A 14473-nucleotide genomic window follows, 5' to 3' on the forward strand; every position below is an offset into this window, starting at 1 on the left:
CGGCATCTGCCGAAAAATCTATTCAACAGAACGTCGATATTGGCCAAAATTAAAAGAGACATAATAGATATGACTCCAGAAAGCAATGAATCAGTTAATGACAAAGAATCTTAGTCAGCACCTAACCTACAGTTCAAGGACACGAACTGTGTGCACTTACAGTGAAACAAAAGAAGTACGAAAGAACCGTGAAACAAACGGTTACAAGTAAACGATGAAAGGACCCTCTTGTCCTCATGTACATACATATGTACAACGTCGTATGGTCAGTACATATCAACAACTACTCGAGTATCCGGGATGATGACCGGCAATCTCGTCGAGGTAGCAATCCATCACTTGGGATACAGCATCAAGAAACGCAGATTCGCTGCTATCAGGGAGCAAAGTTTCTTCTGCTTCCTGAACAATCTCCTCAATGATGGACCACCTATTCAAGGTCTCTCTGCACATGATGCTCCCAATTGCAAAGGGAGTGAGGCATCTTTCTACTCCCTTTTTCAGCAGCATTGTTGAGATGCGGAGTACACGGGCACATCTAATGGAAAGGTCCCAGCCATGGAATTTCAGAAGGGCAATATCTTCTTCAGCATCTAAAGATCTTATGTAGTCAATTGTCTCACGGGAGTAAGGCTGGCGAGCTTGTGGCCAGTACAGCCAATCAAATGTGCAATCTTCAAACTGTAGGTGGAGGCAAGAAATTTATATATGAGTGAATGAAGAATCAAGAAAGCTGGATTAGCATAAATTAGAGAAAGGTGTGAATTCAACTAATCCCTTTGGGATACTAAGGGGATAGCATAAAGTACTTGCTCTCTCTTTATATATTCCAGTAATGAACGAAACTACCTGGCAAGATCAGTGACTACAAGTTGAGAACTACGATCATTCAACATTTACGACCTCGAAAGTATACACCCAGTATTTGGAAAAGAAACAAATTAAGGAGGTTAAAAAAATTTACTATGAAAGGCACTTGAGTTTCAAGCATAATTTGCAGAACCACAAGTTAAAAGTTGCACCAAATCTTAGTTGAATGCTACTACCCAGACTAATGATACAATACCTGATTAATTTCATCTAGATGTTAATCTATCGGGCTCTTTTATCAATTGCTACATGGTAACTTGGTTTAATGAATGTCAAGCACAAGCACCTATCTATTGCATCTTACTATAGTGGCATATGTAACAAAGAACCAGATGGCCAAGTGCATATTATTTTAAATTAGATGGCAATTTCAAGGATGGTAGAGGTTGAGAGTACTTACACTTTCAGGTAAGCAGTATCCGTGATCGATTGGAATCAACAGTGGTTGGCCACTGGCTCCCTCTTTACTCAAGAGAATATTTCCAGCATGCCGATCTGCATTAGCCAATCTTATGTCCAAAACAGAGATTTTGTGGACTTCATTCACAGGAAACACCCCAGGTCCCATGTCCTCACAACTGCCCTTATTCTCCATGAACATTTGCAAGGACCCAATCTTCATACTTACATTGTTTGGATGGTTAAATCCTGTATTCAAACACTTGACCATTACAGTAGGCAGAACTCCAGCAAAACCTTCTGCATCGCCATATAACGTGCGGTGCCCAGTCTTTGGATGATCCAATAGGTAAGCCGCAACTTCTCTAAAGGCTCCTTCTCCAACCTTTGTACCCTTTTTTAGTCCTTCACCATTTTCAGACAAAGGCAAACCATTAGGGTTGTTGATAGCCATGGGTTCCTCATCAATTGGCTTAAAAACAGAAACATACTTCTGCCCAAACGAATCTAGCATGAAGTAAGCTCCTCCTGTACCCTCCATGGACCTTACTGGCTGATACCCACATTCCAGTCCCTCAAAAGATGAGTTGATCATATCCCAGATGAAAGAAGACAATTCAATTTTGGGGTTAACAAGAATTGGCTCCAAGTAGAATTTTTTCTCTGGAGACTTCCCTGTGACCACATCTGTATCAAATTCACCCTCTTTCCTGTAGCACTCTTCCCTAACACCACCTTGTGTCTGGTCATTCTCTTTGCCAGCATCATACTTTCTCCTATCATTCAATTCTGTTGCTACAATAGACAATTCAAAGTTCTTCTCAACAGGCCTAGGCCTAACCTTAGCAGATTTCCGAAACAGCAAATGTATCACCGCGCCGTTTTGCTTAGAGATATCCTCAATAAGTCTCTGATCTTCGACTCTCTCTCCATTACAAACAACTTCCTGCTCATCAGAGTCAATGAGACCTCTAGCTTTCTTAGCGATCTGTTGCTTGACATACCCAACATCCTTGCTCCGCTCCACATGGAAAGTGAATTCCTTCCCACATGTCGTCCTCACATGGATGACCTGGAGATCTGAAAGCCTGAGAACCAAATGCAGCACATTCCCATCCTCCACACCATAGTCCCGAACTAGAGAATTATTCCTCGAGAGTTCTCGGCCTCCACAGACCAACTTCTGATTCCTCACGACAAAGCCTTTACAGCATTGGATCCGCAGTTTCACGGACTCAATCGAATCGGTCTCTAGCACCCGCATGGGTATCATCGAGCCAGAGACAGCGACGTAAACCAATATCGGCTCTTCGGTGGGCACACTCCATTGGGAATCAAACAGATTCGGGAAGACGAAAGAGTCACTGCGGATAAGACTCACCGCAACACCGGCGGATGACATCTTGCCAACACTTTTGTCTACGGTCGAAGAGTCTAAATAAAGCTTTACGCTTTAAATCGACTTACACAAAGTTTCTCCCTTACAACTCCATGGAAATCACCATAATTTATAATCTGATCATCCGATCAAGCTCAGATGATCAAAATATCGACCAAATTCGAACCTAAGAAACCTACACAAGAGCAAGGACGAAAGAAAGAGGCAGAGGAGCTACAATCTATCCCAGAAATTCATTCTTCATCCATCGGGACGCGCAGCGGCCAAAAGGGGCAAATACCCAATAAGGAAGAGACGCAGAAAAACGAAACCTTTTCCGCAGATCCAACAACAGAGGCCAAATTTCCAACCTTCACAGCTTCGTTTCACAACCGCAAATGGACCCGGAAGACCTCAGCAAGCCGCTAAGATCAGGAGAACATCAAGGGACACGAACCGACGCGCACCGGAGAGAGAGAGAGAGAGAGAGAGAGAGACGCACAAAACAGGATTCTTACCGGAGAGGAAGAACCGAAGGGAAAAGCAACGAGGAGGCTCCGCTTAAAACACACGCCGAATTTAGCAGAACCCCCCTAACAACAAGCGATCTAGATGTTGGGCGTTGACGGCTTTTCCTTGGTTCACGATGGCCTGCGAAAACGGAGGAGAGAGAAAGAAGAGAGAGAAGGAGAAGGGCGAAGGAGAAGGCGTGTAGGGAGGAGGTGGCGGCCTTAGCAGGTACCGCGTAGAAAGATGCGACTTTATTGCGCCTTTTGACCAGACTTTTTGCCATTGATGATGGAACGGAAAATGACACAAGCAGTACCGAACTTAACTAAATTTGATGTCTGAACTTTTAATTTATTTAATATAATTCATAAATTTTAACTTAATATTTAATATATTTTTTAAATTTTTGATACATATTCAATTTAGTCTCTTAACTTTATAAAAATACTTAATATAGTCATTCCATTAATTCAAGTTCAGGGACTATACAGTACATTTTCAGATAGTTCAGAGACTAAATTAAATATTTACCAAAAGTTCAGGGATCACATGAACAAATTTAAAGTTCAGGGACTATATTGAATATTAGACTAAAGTTTAGAGACTACATTTAATAAATTAAAAGTTCAAGAACTAAATTGCATATTAAGTTAAAGTTCGGGACTGTTCGTGTCATTATTCTTTCATGTAATGAAAAATGATCCCCTTACCATTCTGTCCTGCGGGGGCTCAGCTGACGTGGACACCCGTGCACTGTTTGATCTTTCTTCTTATTTTATGAGCAATTATTAAAAAAATTGGGACGGTCGGTTTGAAAGTTTAGGAGCTAATTCAATAAGGGAAGTTGATTATTGCGCACCAATCAGATTCGATGCTGCCAGCTTTTGTTAATTGGCCTTGACTAGCCAAAGAAAGAGCCTTCTTCCCCGTTTGTAAACAGGGGTGATTGCGGTGATGGGTTCGAGGGTGGGTTGATTCTCATCTTGAAATTAGGAACTGAGAACTAAAAGGGTCGGTTCCCAACTCGTGGAATTGGGAATCGGCCCACTTGGTCTTGAAACCGGTGGTGATTTTTTTGTTTTCTATTCTCTTCAAGATTCCAAGTGTTGCTGCATTATCTAAACTTTTATACTTTAGTGTTTTGAATCTTTAATCAATGAAAATTTCAATGGAAAGAAGCTAAATGTGTAATAAAATATGATCAAGTATCATTAATTTGCTAACAAAAAAAAAGCATCGATCCGATCCGGGTGGTTGGATGCACACCTGGAATAGGGAACCGGACCGACAATTTGGAACCGGAAATCGCCCAAAACTGGCTGATTATGTTTGGGTTGGTCCAGTTCCGGTGCTCGCCCCTAACCAGCAATGACCTCATGTACGAGGCTTCTAAAAGAGCTTTTCAATATAGATCAGTAAATGGCAATTGTCTGTATTATGTTAATTTCTCCAAATGGGTAATCGATCATTTTTGTTTTGGCCTAATGTTGAATCATATGATCATATGACGAAGCTGCTGATCAAGAGAACGAGCAAATTCCCCTTCTTTTTGGGGCTAAGTTAGAGCGACTCGCTGGCGATGATATCATCTCGCACCGATTTGTAATGCATGGTTAACTAGATTGTACAAGACCAGAGACTCTTTAACAAGCAATTGATGGTCCTAACGACTGCAGAAACCCATCAGGAAGCAGCTTAGATTGACCTCCATGTTGTGGAACATGTTGGGATGACTCTTGTTTTTGATACGTCACCCATTACATCATGTCTAACTGGGCTTTGAGTGCTGCTGATTCATGGACTCATTTGGTTTTGGTTATTGTTTTTGGTGGAACCGAGCCGGCCGTGGCCGAATTTTCCACGTTCAGAGCAAGAAAAGACAGACAGAAGGAAGCCCCTTTTCAATGCCACTCTGTGTTGAAACGGTCATCTTCACTTGCTCAATTGCTTGCTCAATATAGGAGAATGTCTCACCAATAGAAGAATCAAATTTTGGTTATTGATGAAGCGTGATATGTTGCATTGACCTGATGGTACATGAAGAGGAACCGAGTGCACAAGCAGATCAACTGACCATCAATTCTATATCCCACAAAAGTTGCTCTCCGATAGATCAGGCTGCAACCAAGCACGCCCGATGACAGATACAGGCGACCACAAAGCCGAGCAGAGCTCCTGCGAGGACCTGTGATGGCGTGTGGCCTAACAGTTCCTTGAGCTTTCGTTTACGAATAGGATGCCCTTGGAACAAATCCTCGACTATCATGTTCAGAACCTGTAAAAACACGGGACAAAGTGATCAGCTGACAGGATCATACCGAATTAATCAGCGTGTGCCTACAATGTGACACTTCAGTGAAACCTGCTGTAGCATCAATTTAAAACATCAGACAGATTGCACAACTGAACATTATTCGTGCATGCCACCAAGATCTTTCTGATGTATGATGAAGTGTGGCGAGATCTGCATGTTGGTGGAACTTAAAAGAGAAATCCCATGTAGGGAGAAAATCGGTCTGCGAATCAGTGAATCAGAAGAAACAGTGAAATGCCATGATACAAATGCATGGACTCATGATTTATATGTAGCTATGCAAGAGATCCTCCTCTAAGTTCAAGCGTTCAGATTCGATCCGCTGTTGAAAGTGAACATGAGCACCATTGCAGGTAGTCAATCTGAAGATATGCATCTTTATCTAAGTACAAGCCAATTCGCTCACTCCGCCACTCTTCGGTGGCAAGAAAATGAAATATTCACAAGGACTCCTAATCCAAATCTACCTATGAAGCAGTAATGCTCCAAGGCCAAAAGCCATATAATCCACCATGGAATGAAAGAGCATCAAAGCTATTGTTCAAGTCCAACTAGCCTATAGACTTGCTGATACTTGACCAAAAACAGCTCAATGGATGCCATAACAGCAACAGGTGTTCAAGACCCAAAAAATGAGTTCAGTCTGATCTGCTATATTTCTAATTCTAGCCAGCAAACAAATGATCACTCACTTCTCTTCCATGGGCTTAGGCTTGAGAACCATCATGATAAAGGTTTTACGGCTCCTGGATTAGTAGAAACCTAATTCTATTAGCTCATCTAACATTATACCGCAGAATTAAAAAGCACAATGAACTAGCAATGTACACAGATAAAAAGGCGAAAAACAGCAGATGAAATTTGAACTAATAATCTTCAATCTTTCATCTTGGAAAACCAAGTGAATGCTAGAAAAGACCATATGGTATCGCATTTCACTTAAAATTTGCAGATTATTAACTACAAAAAGCCTATCGCTGGTCAAGCAAGAAGAAAAGTGGTATTCTGATATAATGCCTAGTTATGCAACGAAGAGAAGAGAGCACCAAAAGCATTTTTATAGAAATTAAGCTTGATAAAAGCTATGCGATAATTATGTACAATGTGGTAAACGCCCAACCCATCACATAGAAAGTCAATGGCGGAAATTTCTACACCAAAAGGCACCAAAAGTCCTGGCAAAGATTGGATTAAGCAATTTCCTCAAATAAGCAACACATATGATTGATCCATCAATAGAAGAAGAGTGTAACAAAAAAGAAACTTGAGCATACCAAGGTATCATTTCCAAATATCCACACTGCTGCGGATCAAGATACAAGATTAGAACCTCTTCACTAAATAACAATACCACGAGTAGAACCAAGAATAGAGAGAACAAGAAAGACACTTCACCTCAGCTTGCATGCCAGCATGTCGTCGTACACCAATGGCATCATACATAACAATCAAACTGAAACCCAAGCAAACTGGAAACAATGAATCTGTCATGCCATGACACAGCGCCACTGAAGTAGTTAAAGCAGTACACAAAGCCGAGTGAGAAGAGGGCATGCCTCCACAGGCAAACAAAATCCTTAGATCCCATATTCTCTCCACATAGAAATTCAGTATCACCTTCACCGATTGAGCAAAAAACCAAGCCAAAAAACCCGAAACAAAAGTCGGGTTCGCGGCTAATGTTGCGACGAAAGGACTGATTTTGACCTTGGCACTGTAAGTCAAACTTAGCAAAGCAATTCCTATCCCTCCATTTTGTGAATATCCACAACCACTACAACCGTCTACAACCCCCTCCGACTCATCATATTCTCGTATCCTAGAAACCAATTTCTGGGTGTACAAATATGCAAAGTCTTTGATGCTTTTGAAGGCTCTGACCAAAACCCAGGAGGGGCTCAACGGGGAAGTCGTGTTATTGCCATCAAAATCGGGACTTTTTTCGTCTGGAGGAGTTTTAGAAGAAACGGAGACAGAAGAGGTTCTGGGTTTCCTGCAACTAGTAAAGTTATAGAATGAGTGGTTCCTCGGACCGAGTGGTTTTTGGACAGTGCTTATGGCATTGAAGGTGAAAGGCGTTAACGATGGTCTAAATAGGATACCAGCAGTCTCCATAAGAGGGTCTTCTGCTCTGGAGTTCAATCAGCATCTCAGAGAAGGGAAGAGCGAGGAAAGCAGAGAAGGTACGACCTTACCATCACAGGAAGCCAAATCTAAGTGCTGCCATTTTTGTGCCAACTGAGGAATGAGATCGGCCTGGAGAAGAAACTGGCATGTAGCGGACGCCATCGCCGGAAAAAGCTGGAATGATGCATATTTTAGTAAAAGGAATATGCTTTAGTATGTTACTTGTACCCAAGTCCGAGTGGCCCACTCCTGTTGGTAGGAAATGTTCAAAAACAAAAGACCAATATGTCCAACTGCAAAAGTTCTCGTTCCAACCGAATGCGGAAGAACCCACTCCAGTTCATATTGAACAATGAGGTTCATTGGATACTCCGTCCAGTAGAATGCTTGCTTGCCCAAGACAAAATGGGTCGAATGCTTGCCCAAGATAAATGTGGATGGGCTAGCTAGTACTTTTGTCTTTCTAAGAATGGGGGCCGAATCTGTTCAAGAACCCAACTTTATCTATTCAGCTCTTGGTTTGCTTTTCCATGATTCCTCGTGCCCCAAGGTAGGATCCCACTATCAGTTCATCGATGACTATGATGAAGGTATTAGCACAAGTTTGCGAAATTGATTTGCCAAGTGATTTGATGAACTCTTGTCGCGTGCACGAATATGATCACCAATTAGCACATCGGGCGAATCGATTTTGTAAAGCCATTCGAGTCATTATTCTTGGTGAAAGCCAAACATAAGTCGAATTGGATCTGAGACTAGATTACTATTCACAGGACAGAGATCTAGGATGCCAAAGGCTCAAATGATTGGCTGGATGAGAATGGACTGTACTCTGCATTCTCTCGATTTTGGACCGTGCCAAAAATTTCAGGTTGGACATGGCAAGGCTGATGCCAGACCACGACTTTAAAAAGAAATTCTGATCAGGCCACTTCGCCAGATTATATATGGGGTGGAGGCCTATTGTTAGTGCCTAGCTAATGTAATTGCCATTTGCCAAGAAAGTAGAAATGCTCCAGAAGGATGTCTACCTCGAGCAGTAACTGAGCTAAATGCATCGAAAAGTATTTCTTGATTACGTCTTTTATTGAAAATGAGTAGATACATGCTGTTTGTTGATGAATGAAGAATGTCGATTATGAACAGTTTTATCTTTGAACCTTTGATGGACTCTGGTTGGAACTTAAGCACTCACTGCATGCACCCACTTGAGGTCCAATCCAACCAAACTTGCTGCAGCGCTAGTCAGAAGAAAAGAAAGAGATGAGGCTGTGACGTTTTGTGTGTGCGCGTGTGAGAGAGAGAGAGAGAGAGAGAGAGAGAGAGAGAGAGACCAAGCAGATCATGCAGAGCAGTGATCGGTTGGGGTGTTGTGGTGGCAACATTTTGTAATGAGGTGTCAGCTCTAATCTGCCATTGTATAGAAACGTGACACAAAATGTTACACACCGAAACGATACTTGCACAAGCTGTTCTACGTTGCATACGTCAAGACTCAGGAGCAGAAAGAGAAACTTCTGTAAGATATAGGAAGAATTAGCCTCTCACCATTCAACAGAAACCTTGGAAGACCCATAAACATATCTTTTGGACTCACGGCGAAACAAAGCTTGCAGGGTCTTCTCCGAAGATCAAAGTGTGCACTTTCTTGTTTTGCTGAACATTTACAGAGGGAAACAACTCGGTTTTGGTCCCAAAATGTCACCCAAAGAAGGTTTTAAGAGGAGGAAAGTGAAACCCAATCTTAAGCCAGTCGAAACAACTGGGAGATTGGACAAGACACAAGAAGATGAAGGACGCAGTGGAGTTGCGGGGGACGAAGAGCCTGTTAGCCCATCAGCTCAGATGTTCCATGAACCAAACTTCAATGTGTACGTAATAGCCATCATGGGCTGCAAGACTCCAGTCGACCTTCCTGTCATCAAGTCTAACCTCGTCCACACTTTGCTCAAACATCCCCGCTTCTCCAGTTTGCAGGTGACTTCCTTTCATTGTATTATCATGCATGAGAAGTATTTATTGTAACTATGCAGGCTATTTATATTCTAAATTCCAAGTTCTTGACATGAAAATCACTGATTCATCATATATGGGCAATATTATGCAAAATAAGTTTTTCCTAGTATTTTCTACTTCGTCATTACATATACCAATAAAAGAAAAGATATTTTAATCAGGGATGCTCACCTTTTGCTCTGCAACATGCTTTATGATAACCATGTCCCTGTCTCTGTCTCTGTCTCTCGGAGTCTCAACATGCATTAGTGATAAATCATGAGTTTCTAGTTCTTGAATTTTAGATCAAGATTCAAGACTCAAGTAGTTTGAGTAATTCTTGATTAGGAATTCTGAAAAACGACAGGTTGAGGATGAAAAGGAAAGGGGAAAGTTAAGATGGATTCCAACAAATGTGGACTTGGAAAAGCACATTATCATTCCAGAGATTGAACTGGGAATGGACTCACCTGACCAGTTTGTCAAGGATTATGTCTCCAATCTCAGCAAAACCACCATAAGCAAGACACAGCCTCTGTGGGACATCCACATCCTCAATGTTAAAACCTCCGATGCTGAGGCGGTCGGAGTTTTCAGGATCCACCACTCACTCGGAGATGGGACTTCTCTCATGTCTTTATTGCTTGCTTGTACTCGTCAAATCTCTGATCCTGAGGCTTTGCCTACGATCCCAGTGAAGAAGAGTAAGGAAAAGAAAGACTGGAGAGATTATGGCAGGATTTGGGGGTGGTTGTTCGGTGTATCCTGGTTCTTGGTGCTGATGTTGAATACTGCGGTATCATGTTCGCGGCAACTGTGCTGTTCTTAAAGGACAGCGAGAGTCCTATTGAGGGTCCGCCAGGCGTTGAACTCATGCCTTGACGGTTTGTGTACAGGACTGTGAGTTTAGAGGATATTAAGATGGTGAAGAATGCTATGAATGCCGTGAGTTCTAGGAGCTTGACTCTGATCCTACACTAGCCATACTCTTTGTAGACTGAAGGAGGTGGAGAATTTGTACATCCTCTGATCATGAATTTGGATTTTGCAGACGGTGAATGATGTCGCATTGGGGGTTACTCAGGCAGGTTTATCCCGGTATCTCAACTGGAGATATGGTCAGCCTCCCTGACTAAGAACTATATCCATCACCTGTAATCTGCATTTAAGCTTAAGCAAGAGGCAAAAATAATCGTTTCCTAGGTTCGTTCATATTGCCGACAATTTTGGTTTATATAGCCAGCACAGTATCCTTACTTAAGTAGGACAAATATCTGTGTGATGCCTTTATTTTTGTAGAAAAAATTGTATTATCATAATCTTTCATTGAGCAGCTGAAACCAAGAAGAGTCATCGAGCAACTGAGATTGGAAATAACCTTCCAAAGAAGATTCGCCTGAAGTCGACTCTGCTCATTAATTTGAGGCCATCCGTAGGAATCCAGGTTACAGCATCTTTTTTCCCAGCCGATGTTTGTTAAATACCATTATAACTCAGCTTTTCACGCAAGAGAGTAGTTTCATCTGTCACGGCCATACTAAATTTGCAGGCTTTAGCTGCTATGATGGAGAAGGACACCGAAGTTAAGTGGGGAAATCGGATTGGCTATGTCCTTGTCCCCATCACCATTGCATTGCATAGCAATCCTTTGGATTATGTCCGTGAAGCTAAGGCTACCATCGATAGGAAGAAGCACTCTCTTGAAGCTATATTTACTTACTCCATTGCCAAGGTGGTTCTCAAGATTTTCGGCATTAAGGTATGGTTACAGAAATTCGATGGATCAGCTATAAAGGAATACTTTCGACAGAACAAATAGTTGCTAATGTTCAGACCAGTTTTCATTTATTTATTGTGTCGAAGTCGTCTCGAGTCCTCCCGAGTGTAAAATTGGTTTCACATGTTGGGCAGGCAGCGAGCGCTCTCTCTCACAGAGTTATTACTCATACGACAATGTGCTTCTCAAATCTAGTCGGACCTCTGGACGAGATAGGCTTCTGTGGACATCCATTGGCTTACATAGCGCCGGGTTGTTACGGCCAACCGCACGTGCGTATCTCTGTTGCCCAAAAATTTTCATATCATATTATCAGCTCTCCATGTTTTTCCATATGTCATGATCTTATTGCTTTCCAATGCACGTCCAGCTAGTCATGGTTGCTCTCTGTTATGAAATTAGTTCGTAAAGGGGAGCATGATACATTAGTCCAGATGTCCCTATGTCGCAGGGCTTGATGGTAAACTTCCAAAGTTATGTGAACAAGATGACTTTTGTATTATCGGTCGATGAAGGCACTATACCCGATCCTCATCGGCTATGCGATGACATTGTCAAAGCGCTCGAGCTCACTAAGGATGCTGTCTTGGAAAGGGAGCAAGCCAGAGGAGCAACATCATCGTAGTCACGAACATCGTCTGCAACAAGATTTCCAAATTATCTGAGTCAGAGCCCCCGACACCGACATTGCCTGTAAGCAATGTGTAATAACTGACAACAAGGGACTAGTTCTTATCTTATCTGGCCTCAGTGGTGGTGCTCTTATCCTTTCAGCAACAGGCTAGGCATTAGAACGGGAACATCAGTGATGAGCTGGAGAAGAAATTCCAAACTTAGCATGCTTTTGGTTTCTTGATTATCAATTAGTTTGTTGCTCTCAACTGTGATTGAGTAATGCCAAATATAGAGGAGTCTGTTTCCCTCCAATGCGGCCACGGTTTTAACTAACGTATTTTGCTGGATACGTGTTGCCGTTAATACCAACCAAGTGAACCCAGAATAATAACAAGAACAATGCATTTGCTATTTTGCCTCCCAAAAGACAAGACCAACCCCTCATAAAACAGAGAAAAATTCCAAGAAAAACGAGGTAGGATCGAAATCCTTAGCAGCGTCGAATTTTTTCCGAGGACTAAGAAACGAATTCAGTGGTCTCAATCTTGATTTCATCATCGGTAACTGCAAATGTACTTTCTCTTTCCTGGGAAAAAAATTTGAAGGTTCAAAACACAATCCTGGAGATGGAGTGGTCGGCAACATCTGCTAAGGGAGCTTATCTTGACACCCTCAAGCTGGTATTTTATTTTCCTTTTTCCTCTTTAATTTCCATTTAATTTTTTGCTTCTTGGGCAGAAGAAAGGTGCATGTCATTCAATCAGATAATTGTTGCTCGATGAAATTGACTCTTCGAATGATCCATGAATTTTTTACAAGAAAGATCTTATTGAGGGATCGAATGTCTTGTGGATGTATCTCTTTCAGGTTTCTTTTCTGGGTATTTCGGGATTTTAATTTTTTTAAGGTAGGTCTTCAACCATTCAGAAGACAACCAATGGACATTAGCTCTTAGCTTTCTATGAAAATGTAGAAATATGCCAAGAACTGATTGGTCTTATTATTACGAGCTGACAAACCCAGAAACGCTCGACCATAGAGTTTGTGAATGGCCATCTTTTGATGTCATTTCCTTTCGAGCTCGATCTTAGCCATGATATTCCGCATCACCACCAATTTGTGTCGTCATGTACCTAAGCATTGCGCTAGAGCTAACTCTATTTGCACAACCATATGCAGTGTAGCGAGCGTAGACTACGGCCATCCAACCCCTGGAGAGCAGTTACCAAGGAGCTCGGGAGCACCGAATTCATTTCGGCCTTGGCAGCAGGAATGAGGGCGAAACTCATGGTGGAGGTCGCCTCTAATGTGTCCCCGTCCACGATTGCTTTGGCAGCTGCTGCCCGACAGACTGGAGGCAAGCTCGTGTGCATTGTCCCGGAGCCGGTGCTCGCCGAATCGAAGAGAGTTATCAAAGACACGGGTCTTAAAGACATGGTCGAATTCAAAACTGGGAACCCCTTTGAGCTACTCCCTAAATACAAGAACATCGACTTCTCTCTTGTCGATTGCAACTCAGACGACAATGCCGACTTGCTCAAGTTGCTGGACGTCAATCCTAGCAAGTCGGTGGTGGTGGCAAACAACTTGGTGGGTGAAAGAAAAGGATTGGAGGGACACGTAAAGGGTGTGACGAATAAAGTTGCCGTGAGGTCGACGAAACATCCCATAGGGGAAGGCATGGAAGTAACTGTGATCAAGAAGAACGACGAGCCGGAGAAGAAAGACAGAAAGGGTGGAGGAAATCATCATGAAGTGGACGAGGGTGGGCCGGCGAGGACCAAAAATAATAGCAGATGGATTGTCAAGGTTGACGCGGTGAGCGGCGAGGAACATATTTTTAGGGTGCCAAGAAGCTGGAGCAGCAATCCACGCATAAGAATTCATGACTGAGGTTTCGAATGTCATTAGCATCGCAATGTGATGAAGTGGGGGTTCTAGGATCCAATATTCAGGGGTTGGCTGTTCCACCAGCAACAGTCCCTGTTCGCTGTATAGAGAACATGGAAAAGCCTAACGCCGGATCAATTGAAAACACCAGAGAAGAAATTGTGAAAGAATTCTGATGAAAGAGGGATGGCCTGAACTTTTACCTTCTTTTCTCCTTAACAAGTAAAAACGATTCAAACTTGTGCCTAGGTTCATACTGCCACTATATAAGTATTGTATTTACTGTTTTGCTTATCAAGTATTGAGTGAAAGAAATGTACTAATACGTCATATGGATTCTGTATTGAGGAGGCATATTATACTAAACTTCATAATGCTGTCATGAATATCATAATTTTCTAAGCAAAATCATGCGCAAATGCATTTACATCTCAAGAAAAGGTGTGAGATGGGGCATAGAATCATGAACTCGATAAGTGCAACTCTGAGATATTTTCTTAGACCCAGATCAAGAACTTATTACAATCAAGAACTCGTTGCTTTCTGCTAGTTCTGAGATTGAATGATGCGAGTCTGTGTGTTCTATCATCTTATCCCT

General features: G+C 42.2%; 4 protein-coding genes across 6 annotated transcripts; 2 read left to right on the plus strand and 2 right to left on the minus strand.

The window, feature by feature from the left end:
- Positions 1-72: 72 nt before the first annotated feature.
- LOC115678036 (phosphatidylinositol 4-kinase gamma 4) lies at positions 73-3375 on the minus strand. The gene is made up of 2 exons (XM_056318623.1): positions 1271-3375; positions 73-681 (listed from the first exon to the last, which is right to left on the minus strand). Exons 1-2 carry the CDS (start codon positions 2669-2671, stop codon positions 277-279), a joined length of 1806 nt encoding a protein of 601 aa, XP_056174598.1. The 5' UTR covers positions 2672-3375; the 3' UTR covers positions 73-276.
- Positions 3376-5133: 1758 nt separating this feature from the next.
- LOC115677989 (uncharacterized) lies at positions 5134-7854 on the minus strand. 3 transcript variants are annotated; one of them, XM_056318158.1, is made up of 3 exons: positions 7667-7854; positions 6867-6940; positions 5134-5432 (listed from the first exon to the last, which is right to left on the minus strand). In XM_056318158.1, exons 1-3 carry the CDS (start codon positions 7758-7760, stop codon positions 5271-5273), a joined length of 330 nt encoding a protein of 109 aa, XP_056174133.1. In that variant the 5' UTR covers positions 7761-7854; the 3' UTR covers positions 5134-5270. The 3 variants fall into 3 exon arrangements, with proteins under 3 accessions (XP_056174133.1, XP_030457099.1, XP_056174132.1); XM_056318157.1 differs by adding an exon at positions 6746-6774 and having other exon boundaries at positions 5211-5432; positions 6867-7828; XM_030601239.2 differs by having other exon boundaries at positions 6867-7816.
- Positions 7855-9296: 1442 nt separating this feature from the next.
- On the plus strand, positions 9297-12593 carry LOC115678212 (wax ester synthase/diacylglycerol acyltransferase 11-like). Its single transcript, XM_056318423.1, has 8 exons — positions 9297-9575; positions 9961-10389; positions 10476-10538; positions 10645-10711; positions 10928-11037; positions 11143-11352; positions 11505-11642; positions 11822-12593. The coding sequence occupies exons 1-8, from the start codon at positions 9297-9299 to the stop codon at positions 11993-11995; spliced, it is 1470 nt and encodes a 489-aa protein (XP_056174398.1). The 3' UTR covers positions 11996-12593.
- Positions 12594-12611: 18 nt separating this feature from the next.
- LOC115678038 (uncharacterized) lies at positions 12612-13878 on the plus strand. Its single transcript, XM_030601325.2, has 2 exons — positions 12612-12665; positions 13165-13878. Exons 1-2 carry the CDS (start codon positions 12612-12614, stop codon positions 13876-13878), a joined length of 768 nt encoding a protein of 255 aa, XP_030457185.2.
- Positions 13879-14473: the final 595 nt, after the last annotated feature.

The sequence above is a fragment of the Syzygium oleosum genome, unplaced genomic scaffold, assembly GCF_021117445.2.
Source record: "Syzygium oleosum isolate NSW1041296 unplaced genomic scaffold, Sole_v2.1 Sole_v2.15, whole genome shotgun sequence".
In the NCBI taxonomy this organism is placed as follows: Eukaryota; Viridiplantae; Streptophyta; class Magnoliopsida; order Myrtales; family Myrtaceae; genus Syzygium; species Syzygium oleosum.

Excerpts from the sequence above, each read along its gene's own strand:
- LOC115678036 (XM_056318623.1), bottom strand. The coding sequence starts at position 2,671 with ATGTCATCCGCCGGTGTTGCGGTGAGTCTTATCCGCAGTGACTCTTTC. Across the intron at positions 682-1,270 it reads GATACTGCTTACCTGAAAGT|TTTGAAGATTGCACATTTGA; the intron begins GTAAGTACTCTC and ends CTCCACCTACAG.
- LOC115677989 (XM_030601239.2), bottom strand. The coding sequence starts at position 7,586 with ATGGAGACTGCTGGTATCCTATTTAGACCATCGTTAACGCCTTTCACC. Across the intron at positions 5,433-6,866 it reads ATGCTGGCATGCAAGCTGAG|GTTCTGAACATGATAGTCGA; the intron begins GTGAAGTGTCTT and ends GTGTTTTTACAG.
- LOC115678212 (XM_056318423.1), top strand. The coding sequence starts at position 9,297 with ATGTCACCCAAAGAAGGTTTTAAGAGGAGGAAAGTGAAACCCAATCTT. Across the intron at positions 10,390-10,475 it reads TGCTGATGTTGAATACTGCG|CGGTTTGTGTACAGGACTGT; the intron begins GTATCATGTTCG and ends CTCATGCCTTGA. Across the intron at positions 10,712-10,927 it reads GTATCTCAACTGGAGATATG|CTGAAACCAAGAAGAGTCAT; the intron begins GTCAGCCTCCCT and ends TTCATTGAGCAG.
- LOC115678038 (XM_030601325.2), top strand. The coding sequence starts at position 12,612 with ATGGAGTGGTCGGCAACATCTGCTAAGGGAGCTTATCTTGACACCCTC. Across the intron at positions 12,666-13,164 it reads ATCTTGACACCCTCAAGCTG|TGTAGCGAGCGTAGACTACG; the intron begins GTATTTTATTTT and ends AACCATATGCAG.